The 19,335-nt window shown below is 50.9% G+C and overlaps 4 protein-coding genes across 4 annotated transcripts; 3 read left to right on the plus strand and 1 right to left on the minus strand.

Annotated features, from left to right (window-relative positions):
* The first annotated feature begins 2,397 nt into the window (after positions 1 to 2,397).
* Positions 2,398 to 3,567, plus strand: pet117 (protein PET117 homolog, mitochondrial). Its single transcript, XM_069722078.1, has 2 exons — positions 2,398 to 2,850; positions 3,418 to 3,567. Exons 1-2 carry the CDS (start codon positions 2,755 to 2,757, stop codon positions 3,565 to 3,567), a joined length of 246 nt encoding a protein of 81 aa, XP_069578179.1. The 5' UTR covers positions 2,398 to 2,754.
* A 501-nt stretch (positions 3,568 to 4,068) lies between these two features.
* kat14 (lysine acetyltransferase 14) lies at positions 4,069 to 8,227 on the plus strand. The gene is made up of 10 exons (XM_069722072.1): positions 4,069 to 4,327; positions 5,041 to 5,162; positions 5,236 to 5,357; positions 5,482 to 5,654; positions 5,725 to 6,150; positions 6,222 to 6,814; positions 6,932 to 7,065; positions 7,266 to 7,441; positions 7,523 to 7,713; positions 7,791 to 8,227. Exons 1-10 carry the CDS (start codon positions 4,069 to 4,071, stop codon positions 7,962 to 7,964), a joined length of 2,370 nt encoding a protein of 789 aa, XP_069578173.1. The 3' UTR covers positions 7,965 to 8,227.
* Positions 8,228 to 8,429: 202 nt separating this feature from the next.
* dzank1 (double zinc ribbon and ankyrin repeat domains 1) lies at positions 8,430 to 15,183 on the minus strand. The gene is made up of 21 exons (XM_069722073.1): positions 15,123 to 15,183; positions 14,713 to 14,833; positions 13,938 to 14,085; positions 13,659 to 13,740; positions 13,524 to 13,566; positions 13,256 to 13,368; positions 13,100 to 13,170; positions 12,455 to 12,572; positions 12,215 to 12,328; positions 11,537 to 11,620; positions 11,341 to 11,463; positions 11,070 to 11,225; positions 10,758 to 10,992; positions 10,542 to 10,645; positions 10,365 to 10,448; positions 10,157 to 10,292; positions 10,002 to 10,063; positions 9,835 to 9,912; positions 9,625 to 9,752; positions 9,375 to 9,449; positions 8,430 to 8,848 (listed from the first exon to the last, which is right to left on the minus strand). Exons 2-21 carry the CDS (start codon positions 14,819 to 14,821, stop codon positions 8,686 to 8,688), a joined length of 2,226 nt encoding a protein of 741 aa, XP_069578174.1. The 5' UTR covers positions 14,822 to 14,833; positions 15,123 to 15,183; the 3' UTR covers positions 8,430 to 8,685.
* Positions 15,184 to 15,671: 488 nt separating this feature from the next.
* Positions 15,672 to 18,427, plus strand: polr3f (polymerase (RNA) III (DNA directed) polypeptide F). Its single transcript, XM_069722046.1, has 9 exons — positions 15,672 to 15,786; positions 16,302 to 16,419; positions 16,545 to 16,612; positions 16,722 to 16,789; positions 16,878 to 16,990; positions 17,071 to 17,214; positions 17,301 to 17,408; positions 17,970 to 18,161; positions 18,236 to 18,427. Exons 1-9 carry the CDS (start codon positions 15,725 to 15,727, stop codon positions 18,311 to 18,313), a joined length of 951 nt encoding a protein of 316 aa, XP_069578147.1. The 5' UTR covers positions 15,672 to 15,724; the 3' UTR covers positions 18,314 to 18,427.
* The last annotated feature ends 908 nt before the right edge of the window (positions 18,428 to 19,335 follow it).

Genomic DNA, 19,335 nt, shown 5'->3' on the forward strand with positions numbered 1-19,335 from the left:
GCACTGCCATTATTGGTTGCCAGGGCAACAGGAACAAGAAGCCGACCTGGCTGGCAGCAACATCATCGAGAATCGAGGGGGGGGAGGGTGAAGCGACGATGACGTAGTCTCAGGTGTTTGTTTGTTTTTTGTCCCTGAAATATTGTTTACATCAGTTTTCTTTTGTCGTTTGGTTCTGCAGTGTGTGTGTGTGTGTGTGTGTGTGTGTGTGTGTGTGTGTGTGTGTGTGTGTGTGTGTGTGTGTGTGTGTGTGTGTGTGTGTGTGTGGCGGACACGGAGCTGGACTATGACAGCTGTAGCCACCGAGTTGGGCGGCGGCTACACGCCTGAGAACCTGCAGTGTTCGTGTCCGGGTGTCGTGTTCTTGTTCACTTCCAGCGGGGCGTCTGCCGCCGGGCGCTCCGGCCGTGATTGTACGCACATGAATCTGAAAGTGAAGGAGAGGTCGCGGCAGATCCGAGGCTGGAGGTTCAGCTCAGCAGCTCTCGACCCGACGGCCTGGAAAATACGTTCGTGGTTCATATGCTGAAAGACGGGTGATGCTTACAGTTTGTTCAATTAAAGACTTGTAATAAAAAAAAATTAAAAAAACGACCCCGAAAATCCTGAACCTTATAAAAAAAGGACCGATCAAGTGTTCCTGAACGCAGCACGGTAATGCACACGGAGCAGGAGGAAGTATTCAAACTGTCGTCTCTTGATCATCATCAGCACCCGAGTTCAAAACGTTTTTGTGACCGCTGGTACGAGAACATTTGTGATTTCACCGTTGGACCTGAATCTGAAGCAGAGAAACATCAGATTTTGTGTCAAAACTGGAAATTATCAACACATTCGCTTGCAGCCACGTGTTCTTGAGCCCATGCAGTGATTTCCACTGCAGAAACTGAGGTGTTCAGTCACTGTTCAAGACCGAAGAAGGTGCACCACAATCCTTCAGTGGAAATCACTGCATGGGCTCAGGAACACGTGGCTGCAAGCGGGTGTGTTGATAATTTCCACAGTTTGACCCAAAATCTGATGTTTCTCTGCTTCAGTTTCAGGTCCAACGGTGAAATCACAAATGTTCTCGTACCAGCGGTCACAAAAATGTGTTGAACTCAGAGCAGGAGGATTAAAAAATTTCATGAGGAAGTGTCGCCTCTTGATCAACATCAGCACCCGTGTGCATCACTGTGCTGCATTCAGGAACTCTCTGAATTTATTGATTCACCTTCATATGATCTAAATTTGAAAAGTTCCTGGATATGTTAAGACCGCAGTTTCTGCGTGTTCGTCTTGTTTGGTGTCACTCTTCATCCGGACTCGAACCCGAAGTGCAAAAGATCATTTTCAAAATCAGAGACCCGATAAGACTCCAGGATAACCGGACCAGAACCTCAGTTTCTCGTTGCCGTGACATGTGCAGGCTGAAAGGGTTACAGCATCATGGCGTGGTCAGAGGTCATCGGTCCGGTCTGTTCTGGTTCTGGTTGAGAGCTGCTGACGTCTCAGGAACCGAAGATGCTCGTTTAAAAAAAAAAAAAAAAAAAAAAAAAAAAAAGAGTCCGTGTGATATTTTTGTATCCTGACCGAAGTATTTGATACTGAACATGTGTTGAAGAATTGTTGGTAGCCGTGACGACGCTGTCGTAACTTAAAAGGTTTTTATTAATCAGCCGCTGCTTTTTGCTTTTCATAGTTTTTTTCAATTATGGACATTACTGAAGAGAAGAATGTGAAGCGTGAAACGAACCGTCGGCTGAAAGCTACCGAAATTGTGTAAAAATACAACGTGTGTAAATAGCCATCGAACTGCACCGTCGTCCTCGGAGACGAACACGACTCAGCGTCTGTTGGTCCATTTCATGCTTTTAATTTATTGCTGTGTCACTATTTGTTTTTACTTTTCATGTGTACAGTGAAACATTTGTCCTATTTATGTTCCTTGATCAATAAAATTGGCTCTCATCTGTTGAGTCCTTTGAGTTGTGTTTGTGGGACGCACATGAAAGCCAAGCAGGAACCCCCTCCTCCTCCTCCCTCCTCCTCCCCCGGACTCCCTGCTGGGTCAAACGTCTGCTCCTGGTTCCTTGTGGATTTGTGTGGTAAAACTGCAAGAAGCACTAATGCACACGTAAAATGAAATGTCATGAGACCCATCATGAAGTCTGTTCACTTCTTCAGATCATTTAAACTAAAAAAAAAAAAATTAAAAAAAAAAAAATCACCTTTATTCTCATTAGAAGTGGAAGAACTCAGTCAGACCTAAAGCCGCACACATGCAACACATGTTCAGACTAAGCGCGACTTCCGCTTCCTGTTTATACCGTCATCCCTGATGTCCTTTCAAAATAAACCTCTAGAAACCAGAGGCAGGCAGTTCAGAAGCTGCCTGAGAAACTGTCTTGATTTTAAGATTCCTTCAATGTCACAGCGATCCAGTCACATTTGACTGAAACTCCCATGATGCACTGCAGAGAGGAGCTGCTCGCACACAGTTCTGCTGCTGTTGAAGGGACAGTTTCACTAACTGTGGACGGATACAGGCTGAAACGGAACCAGAGCAGAACCACACCACACCAGAACCAGAACCTGTCCGGAACAAAAGCTGTAGCAGAGAATCAAGGTCCACCCTCCGCAGCAGTTGGTGGCGCTGATGCATAAATCTTGTTTGCCGCAAATAACCCCGAAGAAGAAGAAGAATCTGTATCCAATGAAGAAGAACCAGCAGCGGCATTAGCAGCTGGCTAACGTGAAGCTAAAGCTAACGGGATGTCGGCAGCCTCCAAGGTGGTTCTGGGAGTTTCTGTGGTTCTGACTCTGAGCACCGTCGCTGCTGTGCACCTCAACCAGGCCTGGGAAAGACAGGTAAACCGGTCCGGACCGAGCCGGTCTAGTGGGGACTCGGCTCGCAGCCGGGCTAATAGTGAGCTGTGGAGGGGAGCAGCGGGGAGGTCACGGGACGTTAACGGGCCGGTATTTATTTGAATTTAAAAGGTGACGTGAGCTTTAACGGACAGACAGCAGCAGCTCAGCGCCTCACCGGAACTAGACTATAAATATATTTACACAGACGATAAAGATCCAGCGATTCAGCTGCCCGGCTAACGGATAGCAACAACTTCCGGTACCGCTTTTCAGAATAAAAGCTGCAGACTCGGTTTTAGTAGAGCAGGTGTTACTGTCGATTACTCTCTCTCCATCAATGGTTTATTTTAGTCACGGTTTCTTTTTATTTGTTCAATCATCAGTTCAAAACTCAATATGCTGATTGATTTTTCTTCTTTGCAGGAATTATTTGTTTAAATGTCGCGACTCGCCACAAGAAAATAAGAGTGTTTTAAAGACGTCCCTGATCGGTTTAAATTAATAAAATGTGTGTGATTCCTGATAGTAGAATGATTCCTGTCTCTGTGTGCCTCTGTGTCTCTGCAGCGCCTCCACCAGGGCGTAGTTCGGGATCTGGAGCGGTTGGCTCGGAGGCAGGAGAACCAGAGGCTGCTGGAGGAGCAGAGGACTCTGACCAGGCAGCTGGAGGAGGAGCGACTGCGATCAGAGACGCAGCTCCGACAACAGGACACCTGAGCCAGGTACACTGTGCTCTCCACCTGTCCAGGGCCTCGTTTAGGAAACATCAGATTTATAAAACAGATGTAAGCAGCCCACAACATAGACCAGCCTCAGGCCCCCGACACGCCCACATTCTACCTTATATGGTCATTTTGAAGCAGATCCATGTCAATGAGCTTCTGATGGATGAAAAACACACCGGGCTGGAACTCAGGAAGCACGTGTGGGCAGAGCTGACACAATGGCATCAGTTTACGGCTTGGCCCCGCCCCCTCTCTGAGCTCCTATTGGTCAGAATTAGATGATTTTTGAGTTGTGTGTTTAAAGTTCTTTGGTTTAAACGTTTCTGAAACAGCTGATCAGAATAACGTGTCGTCCCCGAACGTTCGAACACGCCGCAGAGATCCTCCCGTCCAGGTAGTTCTCGTGGATCTGACTTCTTGTTCGTATGTTACAGACGAAGCTCGGGCGTGTTGTTGTAACATGTGTCACCTGTGCAGGTGAGATCTCTGAGGCATGGACAGCAGCGGCGAGCAGCTGGTCGGCGGCGAGGACGAGGCGGCCTGCACGTCGGCCTCGGAGGGTCTGGAGGAGGGAGAGGTGGAGGGGGAGACGCTGCTGATCGTGGAGTCGGAGGACCAGGCGTCAGTGGACCTGTCGCATGACCAGAGCGGAGACTCTTTGACCAGCGACGTGGGCGAGGACGCTGATGGGGGTTGGGCCTGCGAGGACATGTGCTTCTACTGCGACCGCTGCCACAAGTGGATCCCTGCAGGTGAGCCGGCCAATCAGTGCGTGTGTTTACAGGGTACAAACAAACAAGAAAGCAAACAGAGCAGCTCCATGTCCACCAGCAGGGGGCGCCGCTGCAGTCTGCAGCTGTCGGGGTTGAAACACAGACTGTATATAAAAGTGTTCGTTGCTTCCTGGCCTAAAAAAAGAAGCCCATGCAGAAGTGTCTTAAGCTGCAATACCACCGAGTGACACTAGAGGTCGACTCCAAAAAGACTCCCATTCAATTTAAATAATACAATTTCTCCAGCAATTATCTCAGTGTTGTTAGCTAAAGTCCCTCCTTCTTATTAGTTTTCTGGAGGTCCATCTGAAAATAACCAGTCATTAATTAGAAAATAAGCTTTAAAGAGACGTATTTTTGTGGGCGTGTCTGTTTGATTGACAGGCCTGTGGTGCAATCAGGTTACAGCTATCGGTGGGCGGGACATAGTATCGTCAGGTTTCCAATCAGATCAGTCAGATCCACCGCTCGCTCCTCCCCCAGCTCGTCCAAATATGGTCACTTCCTGCTCCAAACCACTCGGAACTAGCAAGATGGTGACGGACAGAATCTGAACTGGAGGCTTCATAACGTTCACAAACCAACGGGTGACGTCACTGCTGGTTGATATTTGCGTTTAAAGAGCCTGATCGTCCCTCAGGTGTCCGGGTGTGCTAACGTCTTTCTGACTCTGAGACTCTCCTCGTCTGCAGCGCAGCTCCGCGGCGAACAGCCGAGCTACCTGAAAGGAGACAACTTCTTCAAGTTCGTCTGCTGCGACTGCTCCGATGACGGAAAGGAGAGCTTCGAGAGGATGAGGCTCACCTGGCAGCAGGTAGGACGGACCGACCGCGCCCACAAACGCTGGAAACCACAGACAGGTGAAGCAGCTGTTTCCTGTGTGGCAGGTGGTGATGTTAGCCATGTACAACCTGTCTCTGGAGGGGACGGGCCGGCAGGGCTACTTCAGGTGGAAAGAGGACATCTGCGCTTTCATCGGCAGACACTGGAACTTCCTGCTGGGAACAAGGTCCAATTACACTCATCATCACGTGGTCATGTGACCTGTTTCAAACCGTTTATTCTCCAGTAAATAATCAGGATGTTGATGTTATTGACGGTGGGTTCGCTCCTCTCCGGTCGGCGGTCTGCAGGAAGAAGACGTCGACGTGGTGGAGCACGGTGGCCGGCTGCCTCTCCGTCGGCAGCCCCACCTTCTTCCGCTCGGGGGCGCAGGAGTTCGGAGAGCCCGGCTGGTGGAAGCTGGTCCAGAACAGACCTCCGACCCTGAGACCCGAGGTGGACAAGTCCTCCACCAAGACTAAAGGTGACCTGCAGCGGACCAGGAGGTGAGCGCTTCCTGCTGACCCCTGACCCGTCCTGTTTGTCGTCTGCAGCCTCCAAACCGACGGTGGACCCGATCATCACCGTGGAGGGTCTGAGGAAGCGAGGAGCCCGGAACCCCGTCGAGAACGCCATGCAGCTGAAGGAGAAGCGCTCTCGCACCCAGGAGGCCAAAGACATCCGGCGGGCTCAGAAGGAGGCGGTGGGAGGATACACCGACCGCAGCGCCTCCTCCACGCCCGTCAAACTGGGCGGAGGTCGCGGCGGGAGGCGACCGGATCTGGTCCTGGAGAAAGGGGAGGTCATTGATTTCTCCTCTCTCAGCTCCTCGGACCGGACGCCGCTCACCAGCCCGTCACCGTCACCTTCACCGGACTTCTCCGCTCCGGGAACACCGGCCTCCCACTCCGCTACGCCCAGCCTGCTGTCAGAGGCGGACCTCATCCCCGACGCCATGCCGCCGCAGGCGCTTTTCCACGGTGAGTAGACGAACCCGTCGTGCTGCCGCGCTGCTTCATGGTGACGTAAACGCCGACGTGTCCTCTGACAGATGACGAGGAGATGGAGACGGAGGGGATGATCGACCCGGGGATGGAGTACATCCCTCCTCCCAGCGCCAGTCTCGTCGCCCGCAAGAAGCTCCGCCCGGTCCCGCCTCACATCAAACGTGAAGTGGAGAGCGAGGACGATGACGGCCGTGAGCGCGACGACGACTTTGAAGAGTCGGGTGGACGAGGCGAAGGTCCCCCTCTGTCCTCTGGGGGGGGCGTCGGTGCCAGAGGGCCCGAGCGGAGGCGGATCCCTCACCCCGAGAAAGACGGATCCGCTGGTGTGCCGCAGTGTCCTCGCTACGCCGCCCTTAGCCTGTACGAGGAGAGGATGCTGCTGCGCCGGCTGGACGCCTGCCCGCTAGCTTTAGCCGTCACGCCGCAGGCCAAACGCCTCCACAGGAAACTGCTCGTCCGCCAGGCGAAGCGGCAGAGAGGGCTCCCACTGCTGGACGTTGACCGAGCGGTCAGCGCCGCCCTCAGCCTGGTGGGCGGGATCTACGCCGCCCAGGCGGCGGGGCTGCGTTTGGGAGGTGGAGTCAAAGGAAAGTACTGCACCAACAGCCAGGAGCTGCGTATCCTCGACCGCTTCCAGGTACCTAACACTTCCTGTGGGTCCACCCTGTCACATGACATGTTCCTATGGCAACGGTAAAATGTTCTGAGGTTTTCAGCGCCCGTTAGACTGGACGTGTCGTGTTTGTCTCTGCAGACCAACCTCTCCAGCAGACGGGGCGTCCAGCATCACTCCATCTCCTTCTGGCATCGTCTGATGGGAGCTGAAGGCAGTTTGGACCCGAGCATCAAGAGTCCGTACACCTCCCGCATCCTGAAACCCTTCATCAGGTACAGACAGCGTGTGGTGTTTGTGTTTGAGGGTCGGTGAAGAAGTTCAGAGAGAGTTCCTTCGGAACTCGGGTGTCGATGTTGGTCAAGAGACGAATACTTCCTCATGAAGGTTATTGATCCACCTGCTCCATGTGCAGCACTGTGCTGCGTTCAGGAACTCCATGAATTCATTGATCGGCCTCCTTCTTGTTCCGCAGGAGGGATTACGAGAGCCGTCCGGTGAAGCTCCGGTTGTTGGCCGAGATCCAAGCGTTCTCTCACAGGAAGGATCCCGACTGGGTTCCTGAACCTGACGCCCCCATCGACTACTGCTACGTCCGCCCGAACCACATCCCCTCCGTTAACGCCATGTGTCACGACAGCTTCTGGCCAGGTAGGACGGGTCCATCCTCCTGCTGTCCCTGCAGCCATCCCGCAGTCAGTCCAACGTCTGTCTGTCTGTCTGTCTCCTCAGGCGTGGACCTGTCCGAGTGCCTGCAGTACCCCGACTTCAGCGTGGTCGTCCTCTATAAGAAGGTGGTAGTCGGCTTTGGCTTCATGGTGCCCGATGTGAAGTACAACGAGGCCTACATCTCCTTCCTGCTGGTCCACCCTGAGTGGAGGCGGGCCGGCATCGGGACCTTCATGATCTACCATCTGATCCAGGTGAGTCTGCAGGTGAGATCGGTGACTCCAGCTGTGCTCGGAGCGTCGGTGGATGACGAGTGTTTCTGTGGTTTCAGACGTGTATGGGGAAGGACGTGACGCTGCACGTGTCTGCCAGTAATCCCGCCATGCTGCTCTACCAGAAGTTCGGCTTCAAGGCCGAGGAGTACATCCTGGACTTCTACGATAAGTATTACCCTGTGGACAGCACCGAGTGCCGCCACGCCTTCTTCCTGCGCCTGAGACGCTGAGACGCCCAGCAACACACCTGAGACCGATCCAGCTCACCTGGAGGGAATCGGTCCACAGCTTCAGCCCTGCAGAGCCGGGAAAGTACAGATTTGACCGAATCACGAAGCCCTCCTCAGCTCCAGTAGTCGGATCGGTTCCCGCCAGCTGTCGAGTGGTTCGGGATCAGATTCAGTCTGTGGACGTTGTTTCTGTTTATATCTTCCATCATCTGTTTTAGAAGTTTCTGTTTTTGAGACATTAAAGTTTTAATTTGATCACGTGACGTGAAGCTGCTCGTGTTTCTGTCCAGTAGGGGGAGCTGCAGGAGAGAAACGCCTCCTGCAGGCAGAGAGAGAAACAGCTGCTGTTTACCACAAGTTTCTTTAGATGAGGGGTCTCCAACCCGGCACTCGCAAACTACCAGCAGTATACAATCTATTCTATCCCCGATCGAAAGGAAACACTGGATTTTATTAAATCTGATATTAAGAACGATTTATTTGACACTTTTCAAACCAGTTTGGCCACAAAGGAGCTGAGAGGACGACAGGAGACATTTGAAGAACATCTGTGTAACTGTAGAGACAGAAAATATCTACAGTGGAGCTCAGCTATGTGAATACATGTGACTGAACACGAGTGTCTCTCGGGAGAAAAGGTTGGAGACTGCTGGTCTGATGAAACGACAGCCGTGCGAGTGCAGGTGTGTCCGTCATGTTGACTGATGTCCAGGTGAACCCGTCAGAACACGTCCAGGCTCAGTTTGGGTCGACCCAGTTTGCCCAGCAGGTCCAGTCCGGTCTGCGCCGCCAGCAGAGCTGCCATGCTGCTGCAGCCACTCGTCACCGCCACGTCGTACGCCGTCTGTCCGCTGCCGTTCCTCCGCCTCACGCTGGCCTTACACCTGCAACCAGGACCACAGTGATGATGTCACTATGACATCAGGAGGTGGGAGGAGCAACAGGTACAGGTATTTATCTCGGTCTCCATTTCCATGTTAACTACTGAGAAATATGTGGAAAACAGGAAACTTCAGACGAGTTCACTGCAGGGTGGAGTGTAAAACACGCAGTACACATCAGTAACACGCCACCAACACGTTACCAACATGTCAGTAACACGTCACCAACATGTTACCGACATGTCAGTAACACGCCACCAACACGTGACCAACATGTCAGTAACACGCCACCAACATGTCAGTAACACACCACCAACACGTTACCAACATGTCAGTAACACACCACCAACACGTTACCAACATGTTAGTAACACCTTGCTAACACGTCACCAACGCATCAGTAACACCTCGCTAACATGTCACCAACACGCCACCCACACGTTACAAACATGTCAGTAACACGCCGCCAACATTCTGAACCGTGACAGTTAAACCCTGAACACGCGTGCTCCGTCCAAGTGTGTCGTACCTGAGCAGCACCTCGGCACACTGCAGACCAGCGGAGCCGAGAGCAGCAGATTCATGCAGAGCGGTATTCTTCTTCCTTAGGAGGAGGAGTTCACCTTCATCATCACAGTACACCTGAGATCACGTATGAACATGTGACAGCAGCAGCGACACGTTTAAAACATGCAGCTCGGAAACCGTTAGCATCTTCCCAATTCTTCTTAGACGCTACAATGATTTTTACGACTTGATTGTACTTCCTGTGGTCTTACGGTCCGGACTGCTGGTCCACGCCGGCCCCTCGCTGCACCAACACAGGGACGATGTCATGGTGACCGTTCACCACGGCAACCGACAGGGCGTGTCGGCCGTCGCTCCCGCAGCAGGAGGGATCCGCCCCCTGGGGACCGAACAGATTGAGTCCGTGTCAACTGAGTCAGGTGACCCTGAGGAGGCTGGTGATTGGCTGCAGAGGCTCGTACCTGATCCAGGAGTTGCTGGACGGCGCTGATCTGACCTCGACCCGGACCCAGCTCCTTCAGCAACTGACCGTCCCTCACCTGTGGCCAGACAACCAATCAGAGAGGACCTTTCATTTCACCTCAGTGACGCATCTAAACTCAGCTGCTGGTGTGGTGGATGGTCTTACCGGAGGTCTGGGGGACGGGTCCGGTCTGGGGGGTTTCACCTCACCTGACTGCCGATTACTTCCTGTCAGTCACAAAAATAAAAGCACGGATTGATCGACAGATCTGAGACCTGTTTAGAAAATAAATCAGATCATCAGACTGTATGTTTCCTTACTGTCCTCATGCCGCTCCGTGACACTGCTCAGAGTCCGTCCTGCTGGTCCGCGTCCTCCACCTGCTGTTCCACGTTCTCCACCTGCTGGTTCACGTCCTCCACCTGGTGGTCCATTAACGTCCTCTTCAGGACCCACCTGAGGACAGTCAGAGTTAAAGTCCTCCTCGTGTGTCCGCGTTTGACTTCCGGCTTTCTGTTTTAAACTCACCTGTTTGTGTTCCAATCCGGCCGACACGAAGCTGACGGTCACACTGACTTCATACTGATCCTCCTGAATCACAGCAGACACGATCTGAACCACAGGAACACAACGCAGGAAGTGAACCACGGGTGGAGTCTGATGCCACTGTCGGGACAGGTGAGGTAAAGGTGAGGGGAGACGTACCCGGCCCAGACGAGGCTCTCCCAGCAGAGTCCTGAAGGGGGCGTTGTTCTGGGCGTAACTCCTCAGGTGAGCGCACACGTGATCCAGCTGCTTCCTCCAGAAACCTGAAGACAACAAGTTCAGAGGAACGACGACAAACTCCTACAGAGGAGCGACAAACCGCCAAACTGACAAGAGACACAACAAAGACACAAAACAAAGGAAGAGACCCGTCACCTCGGCCGGGGCTGATGGCGGTCAGCAGCGGTCGGTGAGCTCCGCCCACCTGCTGCCTGCTGAGCTCTTCTGCCCTCTGCAGCTCCTTCTTCTGCAGCTCGGTGGCTGACGGGTAAAAGAGTCCGACGGTTTGAGTGTGCTGATCCACAGTTGGCGGGGCTAACTTTACACTGGGGGCGGAGTCTGAAGAGGGCGTGGCCTGCCAGGTGGCATCATGGGAGGTCGGGGCTGAAGCCTGCGCACACAGAGGCCGTAAAGTGTGTGACGCATAGTGAAGTACATGGATGGTGTGATGTCAGCAGTGCTGCGTACCGTGCTGGTGGCGGCACCTCCGGCACGGTGCGTGATGTCACTGTAGGATGTGGGAGGGGCTTCCAGGAAGACGCCACAGGAAGCGCAGTAAAAAGCATACGGGTGTCCGCTCGCTCCGCATCGCCAACACGTCACGCAGCCAGCTGCATGACCGGGCTAACACACAGCAAGAGAGAAACTCGCCTTTATATTAGCAACAATCAGGGTAACGATGGTTAAAGTGCACCGAGAACCGTCAGGTATGTTCAGGTGAGTTCAGGTGTGCGCTCACCTTGGAGCCACACCAGTCGCAGTATCTGGCATCACTGTGGTTGGTCCGTTTACATCTGGAGCAGGACAACATCCTGCTGTCTGCTGCCGGGCCAGAGGGGGCGCTGCTCCTGACACACTGCACCTGCAGCAACAACATATAACTGTGAAGTCTCCTCAGGTGAGCAGGTACAGAGAGAATGTGCAGTGATGTTTACCGGCTGCAGATGGCGCTCACAGGTCACACAGCTGGAGATGTGAGCGGGATTCCTGCTGCCACAGCAGACACACAACACACGGTCCTACACGACAACAGACACACATTAAATATAACACACGACAAGGTCCTACACGACAACAGACACACACTAAATATAACACACGACACACGGTCCTACACGACAACAGACACACACTAAATATAACACACAACACACGGTCCTACACGACAACAGACACACTAAATATAACACACAACATGGTCCTACACAACAACAGACACACACTAAATATAACACACGACACACAGTCCTACACGACAACAGACACACTAAATAAAATATAACACACAACATGGTCCTACACAACAACAGACACACACTAAATATAACACACAACACACGGTCCTACACAATCAGAGACACACTAAATACGTGTGTGTGTGTACCTGTAGTGTGTTTGTGTACCTGCAGTGTGTATACCTTCAGTGTGTGTGTGTGTGTGTGTGTACCTTCAGTGTGCGTGTGTGTGTGTGTGTACCTTCAGTGTGTGTGTGTGTACCTTCATTGTGTATGTGTGTGTGTGTACCTTCAGTGTGTATATGTGTGTGTGTGTGTGTGTGTGTGTGTGTGTGTGTGTGTGTGTGTGTGTGTGTGTGTGTGTGTGTGTGTGTATACCTGCAGTGTGCGGCTGGCCTGTGGCTGCAGCTGCTGATCAATCGAAGCTTCACAGATCAAACATGTCTGCGTGTTGACGGGAACCAGAGAGTTACAGAACACACACAGGAGCATCTGACAACAGAGCGAACACAAACACAAAACACACACACACACACACACACACACACACACACGGCGTCAGCATCACATCACGTGTGTTCACCTGAAACACGGACTGTTCATGTGTATGTGCAGTACCTGTCCCCCTTCAGTAGGGGGCAGCCTCTGACCGGGTAATGGAGGAACCACGCCTCCACACTGAGCACAGAACCGAGCAAACGGGTCTGAGGGGCGGAGACTGAGACACTGAACACACCTGGACAGACGGACAGAGACACTGAACACATCTGGACAGACAGATTTTTACCTTAAGGTCAAAAGTTTGTGGACGCTTCTGTGTCTCCGTAAAAGTCGTAATTTAACGACAAAAGTTTGGAAATGATAAAAATTTATTTATCGGGAGAATTCAACGACAGAATAATACTGATCCGGCTTTGTGGCTCCGCCCACCTGTCATTCAGAGATGACCGCTTACATTCAGGTCTGCTCAGACACTCAGAAGGGCGGGGCAATGAGACACCAGTGGGCGTGGCTAAGCGATGCTGAATTAGCTACAGCAATCACAGCTGTGGAGTTTTGGCGAACAATGTGCGTCATACGTTGGATGCTGCTGATTGTTTGCCGCCCAGCACGACGACTGGAGACAGATCAGATGTCCACAGGAAGTAAACATGTGGCCTGGAGCCAGCTGGCAAATCAGAGAGCTTCCTCAGCTGTCCACATACTTTTTGCCCTGAAGGACGTAGAAAGCTCCTCAAACATTTCACCGTCTGCTGTTCATACCGCAGGAAGTCGGTGTCCCGCTGCAGCCGGGACGCCTGCGTGCTGCTCCGCTGCTGCGGCTCACCTGAACCCTGACAGACAGGAAACACGTCAAAATAAAAGCTGGCAGACGGTTGGCGGCCACGCTGGACTGGAATCTGTGGTCGGTCTGTTTACCGCTGAGTTGGAGCAACGGGAGGAACCGGTCTGAGCGCCGGAACCAGAACCCAGACGAGCATCCAGAAAGCGAGGACCCGAATGAGGAGGGTTGTTTCCCATCATCCTCTGTTCTGAACACAGACACAGAACAGGAAGTGAGATCAGGACCTTTGATCAGGTGTCAGCTCAGTGAATGTTTTCATTTTTGTGTTTTTTAATTAAGACATAAAAATTGTTGCGTGTGTTGCTAAGCGATGTGAAGGTGGGGTGGGCGGGGCTAACACACCTGTAGGCCGCTCAGCAAAACAGGAAGTTCCAGCCGACGGAAACTGAAAGGAAAACGATCATCTGTCAGCTTTGTGCAGAAACAGGAGCACCGGGGCTGATGGGATACGTAGTCTGCAGCCGTGGGTCTGATTACCTGCAGGTCGTCCTCCGTCCTGTCTGAGTCCACGACATCCACAGTGAAGACCTTTGTCACCACGGAGCTCTGTCTGCCATCACTGCACCAGAAAACAGGTAAACAGGAAGTGATGTAATCAAGCTGAGCGTTCAGCTCTTTGGATGCACAGATGGAAAAGGCTGAAGAGACGCTGGACAGGAAGTGATGTCACATGAACAGGTGTGTCACAGGAAGCATTGTTTTTCATGTTTCTGTCTGTGATGTTCCTCCTCCCCCGTCAGCAGGTGAGCTCTTTACCTGGTGATGGCCACAGCTCTGACGGACACCCGACCTGCAGGTAGCAGGAAGGGCTCGTTGTACTTCCTGCTGCTGCCTGCGGACCCCCGCTGCACCGCCGCCGGCTTGGAGCCGTCCAGGGAGAAGAAGATCAGCACACCTGCAGAGTCTGCACAAACACAGACACACTTGTCACAAACGCACACACACACACACACACACCTGCTGCCCTGCTGTTTGACCCGGTGGTCAGTAGAGGTACTGCAGCTGAAAAACATAGAGTTCATCTGAACATCAACAACATACAGATGAATATAGAAATAACAATAACGGGAGAGAAACACTGATGGATGGATGAAGGACAGGTGTGGTTGGTTGGATGTTGGTTGGTTGGATGAAGGACAGGTGTGGTTGGTTGGATGTTGGTTGGTTGGATGAAGGACAGGTGTGGATGGATGTTGGTTGGTTGGTTGGATGGATGTTGGTTGGTTGGATGGATGGATGTTGGTTGGTTGGATGAAGGACAGGTGTGGTTGGTTGGATGTTGGTTGGTTGGTTGGTTGGTTGGTTGGTTGGTTGGATGGTTGGATGTTGGTTGGTTAGATGGATGAAGGACAGGTGTGGTTGGATGTTGGTTGGTTGGTTGGTTGGATGGATGTTGGTTGGTTGGATGAAGGACAGGTGTGGTTGGATGTTGGTTGGTTGGTTGGTTGGATGGATGTTGGTTGGTTGGATGAAGGACAGGTGTGGTTGGATGGATGTTGGTTAGTTGGATGGAGAACAGGTGTGGTGGTACCTGAGTGGATGGAGACAGGTGTGGAGGTGTTGATGTGGTTCTTGGCTCTGTGAGTCTGCAGTTGGATGATGGGGATGATGAGAGGAGCTGACACTGATCCTGCTGCCATGGCAACAACTTTCTGCAATCAATCAATCAATCAATTAATCAATCAACAGAGCAGATTGTTTACTTCAGAAGAAGCAGAAACAGTAAAAACTGATTGATTGTAGATCCCTGATAGATGATTAGAAAATGTTCACTGAGATGATGTCATCTCCTTCTTCTCAGTACAGGATGACATCATGAAACAAACTAACACGCAAACAAACACCTGCGTGGATCCATACTCTTAAAGAACGACCACATGTCACGTGCTAGGATGTAAAACAAAGTCACCTGACAGCACAGACGGTGAACAGTTTTCTTACCTAAGATTAAAGCAGATGATCCTCGGGACGCTTCAACCGCTGCTGCGTTTACACCAGTCACCATAGCAACGAACCCTGTACGGGGGCGCTGGTTTTTAAGATGCGGAGGGACAGCGACGGGCGGTGCTGACAGGAAGTCCGTAAATGAGTGAACCCGCCCGTCTCACCGGGCTGCGCTGTTGTACACGTCCTGGTAAATAACTTTGTTGAAATCAAATTTCCAACACAGAAAAAAAAAAAAAAAATAGTGACAAAAATCTATCGGTGTAATTTAAATAATAAATGTTTTTAATGTATATTTTAACCAACTGAATTCTAAAACGTGATCGTAAGTTATAAATGTGTCTAACTGCTTACGTTTCCTCTGTGTCAGTAAAATCATACACGCGCCAGCCATAATAATATTATCTGAATTTTAAATAAAGACAGAATCAACGTTCAGAATCTGTCTGAGTAGTAAAACACGAGGATTCGTGTTTTTGATCAGGCGGCGTTCAGAACACCTCCCGCTTGGAAGAGAACTGAAAGGACCCCGAGCTGCGTCCTCATCACGCCTGTTTGACAACATTAGCTCGCACAGAAATCTGCAGACTTTAATAAACATGTCTGAAGTCAAAGTGAAGACGGAGACGAACCTGTCGGACCCCGCGGAGGTCGAGAACAGGTCAGAGTGACCGCTGAGCCTCTCTGCAGACATTTGACATTTTGTCAAATTTAGCGTTTGTCCGTTTATAATCAGCCACGGGACATGTACCGTAATTATGTACATCGTCCGAACCGCAGCGAACTTTTTGTGATTTCGGCGATAAAGTGGTTCCCCCCCCCCCCCTCCTCCCCGCTTCTTCCATTTCACCAAACTGTGAACATTTTCTGCTCTTTAATGGCGCCTTTAACTGGCCTCCTGGCATTTGATGGAGATTTTACTGTAAAAGTTTGTTCTGCTGCTTTGAATGTGCCGCCGAATTAAAATATTAACCTTATAAATGTTGTCAACATCCTCCAACCGGGTTTTATTTATTCAGTAAATGTAACACGCAGCTGGGTCGTCTGATGAATGTTATGAATTTAAACCGAGTTTGGCTCAAAGTTCGCTGAGCTGAGTATTTAGGTGTGTGTGTGTGTGTGTGTGTGTGTGTGTGTGTGTGTGTGTGTGTGTGTGTGCGTGTGTGTTTTCTCCAGGATCAAAGAGCTGTGTCAGCAGTTTCCTCATGGCATCACTGACCAGGTGATCCAGAATGACCTGCCTCAACTGGAACCTCAGCAGAGAGCCATGGCCATCAACAAGCTGCTGTCATTGGTCAGTCTGATGATGATGATGATGATGACGTCACTGCTACCAACGCTGATGCCAACCTGCTGACTGATCAGTGTGAATGATGAATTATTGGTTGTGTCTGACTCTGTCATGTTGACCTGTTGCAGGGTCAGCTGGACCTGCTGAGGAACAGTTCAGGTCTCCTGTACAGACTGAAAGACTCTCAGAACACCAGGTAAACACACCTGGTGCACACGGATCTGGTGCCGGACTCTGATGCGAGCCTGGACTCTGACGTGCTCCTGTACGTGAACCTGATCGCTCCTCTGTCTGTGTTGTTTCAGTAAAATGAAAGGTTCCGACAACCAGGAGAAGCTGGTCTACCAGATCATTGAGGACGCAGGAAACAAAGGTAGGAACAACTTCCTGTTTGTGTCCGACATGCTGCGGCTCCGTATAATCTGATGTAGACGTCGCGCTTCGTGTTGGTGTTGCTGCAGGAATCTGGAGCAGAGACATTCGCTTCAAGAGTAACCTCCCTCTGACCGAGATCAACAAGATCCTGAAGAACTTGGAGAGCAAGAAGCTCATCAAAGCCGTCAAGTCTGTGGCCGTGAGTTCAGCCAGCTGCACTCGCCTGCAGTCAAACCTGAACCTGTCCAACCAATAATCCTCAACTTTCGTTGTGTGCAGGCCTCCAAGAAGAAAGTCTACATGTTGTACAACCTGCAGCCGGACCGCTCCGTGACGGGCGGCGCCTGGTACAGTGACCAGGACTTCGAGTCCGAGTTCGTCGAAGTTCTCAACCAGCAGTGCTTCAAGTTCCTGCAGAGCAAGGTACAAAACTACTTTATTCAAACCACAGACTGACCCCCGACACACGTTTTGGTCATGTGACCCTCAGCTGTGTGTTCTGTGTCAAGGCTGAGGCGGCAAGGGACAGCAAACAGAGTCCGATGGTCCAGAGGAACAGCTCGTTCGCCACCTCGCACGAAGTCTGGAAGTACATCTGTGAGCTGGGAATCAGCAAGGTGACGCCCTCGTGACATCACAGTTCCCACCGACCAATCACACGCCACACTGTCCCTGCAGGGTTCACCAGGTCGCCGCAGTAACTGTGTTTAAGTATATTCAGGCAGATGAACATCAGCGGGACAAGAAGTGAAGTCATCCGAGAGGATGTCCTTCAGAATATACAGAAACACAGTTCAGAAGCTGCCTGAAAATCTGTCTGATTTTAAGTTTCCTTCAGTATTACTGATCAATGATGTTTGTCCGAACTCCCATGATGCAGACAGGAGCTGCTCCCACGGTTCTGCTGCTGTTAAAGGGACAATCTGTCAGATATTTGGTATAAAACATTCAGAAATTAATTAAAAATATTCACAAAATGTATAGAAACAGCAGTGTTGGATGTTTTTAACAGACATCTATGACTTGTTGTACTGAGACATTTCCGGAGGTTAGCATGATAACGGTCCATCCTATCATGTAATACTACTTTGTACCACCAGAGGTGACAGTGAGTCACCGCAGGCTCCAGTCTGCCCTCAGTCCCCGTCCCAGTTTGACGGACAGCTCTGTCCCTCCAGGTGGACCTGTCCATGGACGACATCGAGACCATCCTCAACACGCTGATCTACGACGGGAAGGTGGAGATGACGGTGATCGCCGCCAAAGAGGGGACGGTGGGCAGCGTGGACGGACAGATGAAGCTGTACCGAGGCGTGAACCCCATCCTCCAGCCCACCGGCCTCGTCAAGACGCCCTGCGGACTCTGCCCGGTAACAACCGCGCACCCACTCACCTGCCGCTGCTTCCACAGAGCACCTGACCTCATCCGCTTTCCTCCCCGCAGGTGTTCAATGACTGTCACGAAGGAGGAGAAATCTCTCCGTCCAGCTGCATCTACATGACCGAGTGGTTGGACTTCTGACGGACGCTTCTCTTTTTTTCCTCTTTGAACTTCAGTTTGTTTCTATCGATCATAATTTTATATTTATCACAAACTTTAATAAAAACACGCCAGTGGCACGATCCACCTATCAGAGGAGTTTTTTTTTTTTTTTTTCATCAGCTCTTCGGATGATGTGAACGTACGACGAGGCCTCAGGAGTACAATGATGCACCGTGAGCAGCGTGTTGTCACGTTGGAGAACCCTGTTGCCACGGCAACACAGTTCAGGTGGTTCGCAGCGAATGTTTTCTCTCAGACGCCTCAGAGGGACTCAGCGTTGACAGTCTGACAACCAGCTAACAAACAGCTAGTTTTGCTTAAAAACAAATAAACTCTTTGGCTGTTTCATGTGATGAACCGACAGAAAAGCTGCAGCAGGTTGTTTAAATAGTTTATTGTTATTATTATTATTATTAATCGGTCATAAGCACGTCTGACAGGAGGTTTTTGAATGTTTCAGTCTGACCAATAACTCTGTAACTGATCAGAAGTTAATCAATAATTAATCATTATGACATCAGCTGTTATTTTCTGGACTTAATGGAAACTTGAAGGAACATTTCCTGACAGTTTGTTTTCTTCTAATCGACTTATTGATTATCAGTTTTCAGCCTGACATTGCGTCGCTCTGCTGTCCAAACATCTGAGTCCAGTTTTATTTCCACCGCAACAAATCTGGTTCTCCCAGGGTTCTTTAACAGGAAAGTTCTCCCAGGATTCTTTAAAACAGGAAGGTTCTCCCTGGTTTTTTTTTTAACACAGGAAGGTTCTCTCGGGGTTCTTTAACGCAGAAAGGTTCTCTCAGGGTTCTTTAACGCAGAAAGGTTCTCTTGGGATTCTTTAACACAGGAAGGTTCTCCCAGGGTTCTTTAACACAGGAAGGTTCTCTTGGGGTTCTTTAACACAGAAAGGTTCTCTCGGGATTCTTTAACACAGGAAAGTTCTCTCGGGATTCTTCAACACAGAAAGGTTCTGTCGGGATTCTTTAACACAGGAAGGTT

The sequence above is a fragment of the Brachyistius frenatus genome, unplaced genomic scaffold, assembly GCF_029030835.1.
Source record: "Brachyistius frenatus isolate BFR_SWC_R1_liver_20210118 unplaced genomic scaffold, ASM2903083v1 Contig_281, whole genome shotgun sequence".
NCBI classification, from domain to species: Eukaryota; Metazoa; Chordata; class Actinopteri; family Embiotocidae; genus Brachyistius; species Brachyistius frenatus.

Coding starts and splice junctions, on each gene's coding strand:
- dzank1 (XM_069722073.1), bottom strand. CDS start 14,821: ATGGCAGCAGGATCAGTGTCAGCTCCTCTCATCATCCCCATCATCCAA. Junction 14,086..14,712: donor ACCTGTCTCCATCCACTCAG/GTACCACCACAC, acceptor GTGTTTGTGCAG/ACTCTGCAGGTGTGCTGATC. Junction 10,449..10,541: donor GAGAGCCTCGTCTGGGCCGG/GTACGTCTCCCC, acceptor CCTGTGGTTCAG/ATCGTGTCTGCTGTGATTCA.
- polr3f (XM_069722046.1), top strand. CDS start 15,725: ATGTCTGAAGTCAAAGTGAAGACGGAGACGAACCTGTCGGACCCCGCG. Junction 16,991..17,070: donor AAGCCGTCAAGTCTGTGGCC/GTGAGTTCAGCC, acceptor CGTTGTGTGCAG/GCCTCCAAGAAGAAAGTCTA. Junction 18,162..18,235: donor CGCCCTGCGGACTCTGCCCG/GTAACAACCGCG, acceptor TCCTCCCCGCAG/GTGTTCAATGACTGTCACGA.
- kat14 (XM_069722072.1), top strand. CDS start 4,069: ATGGACAGCAGCGGCGAGCAGCTGGTCGGCGGCGAGGACGAGGCGGCC. Junction 5,163..5,235: donor TGAGGCTCACCTGGCAGCAG/GTAGGACGGACC, acceptor CCTGTGTGGCAG/GTGGTGATGTTAGCCATGTA. Junction 7,442..7,522: donor TCACGACAGCTTCTGGCCAG/GTAGGACGGGTC, acceptor CTGTCTCCTCAG/GCGTGGACCTGTCCGAGTGC.
- pet117 (XM_069722078.1), top strand. CDS start 2,755: ATGTCGGCAGCCTCCAAGGTGGTTCTGGGAGTTTCTGTGGTTCTGACT. Junction 2,851..3,417: donor ACCAGGCCTGGGAAAGACAG/GTAAACCGGTCC, acceptor GTGTCTCTGCAG/CGCCTCCACCAGGGCGTAGT.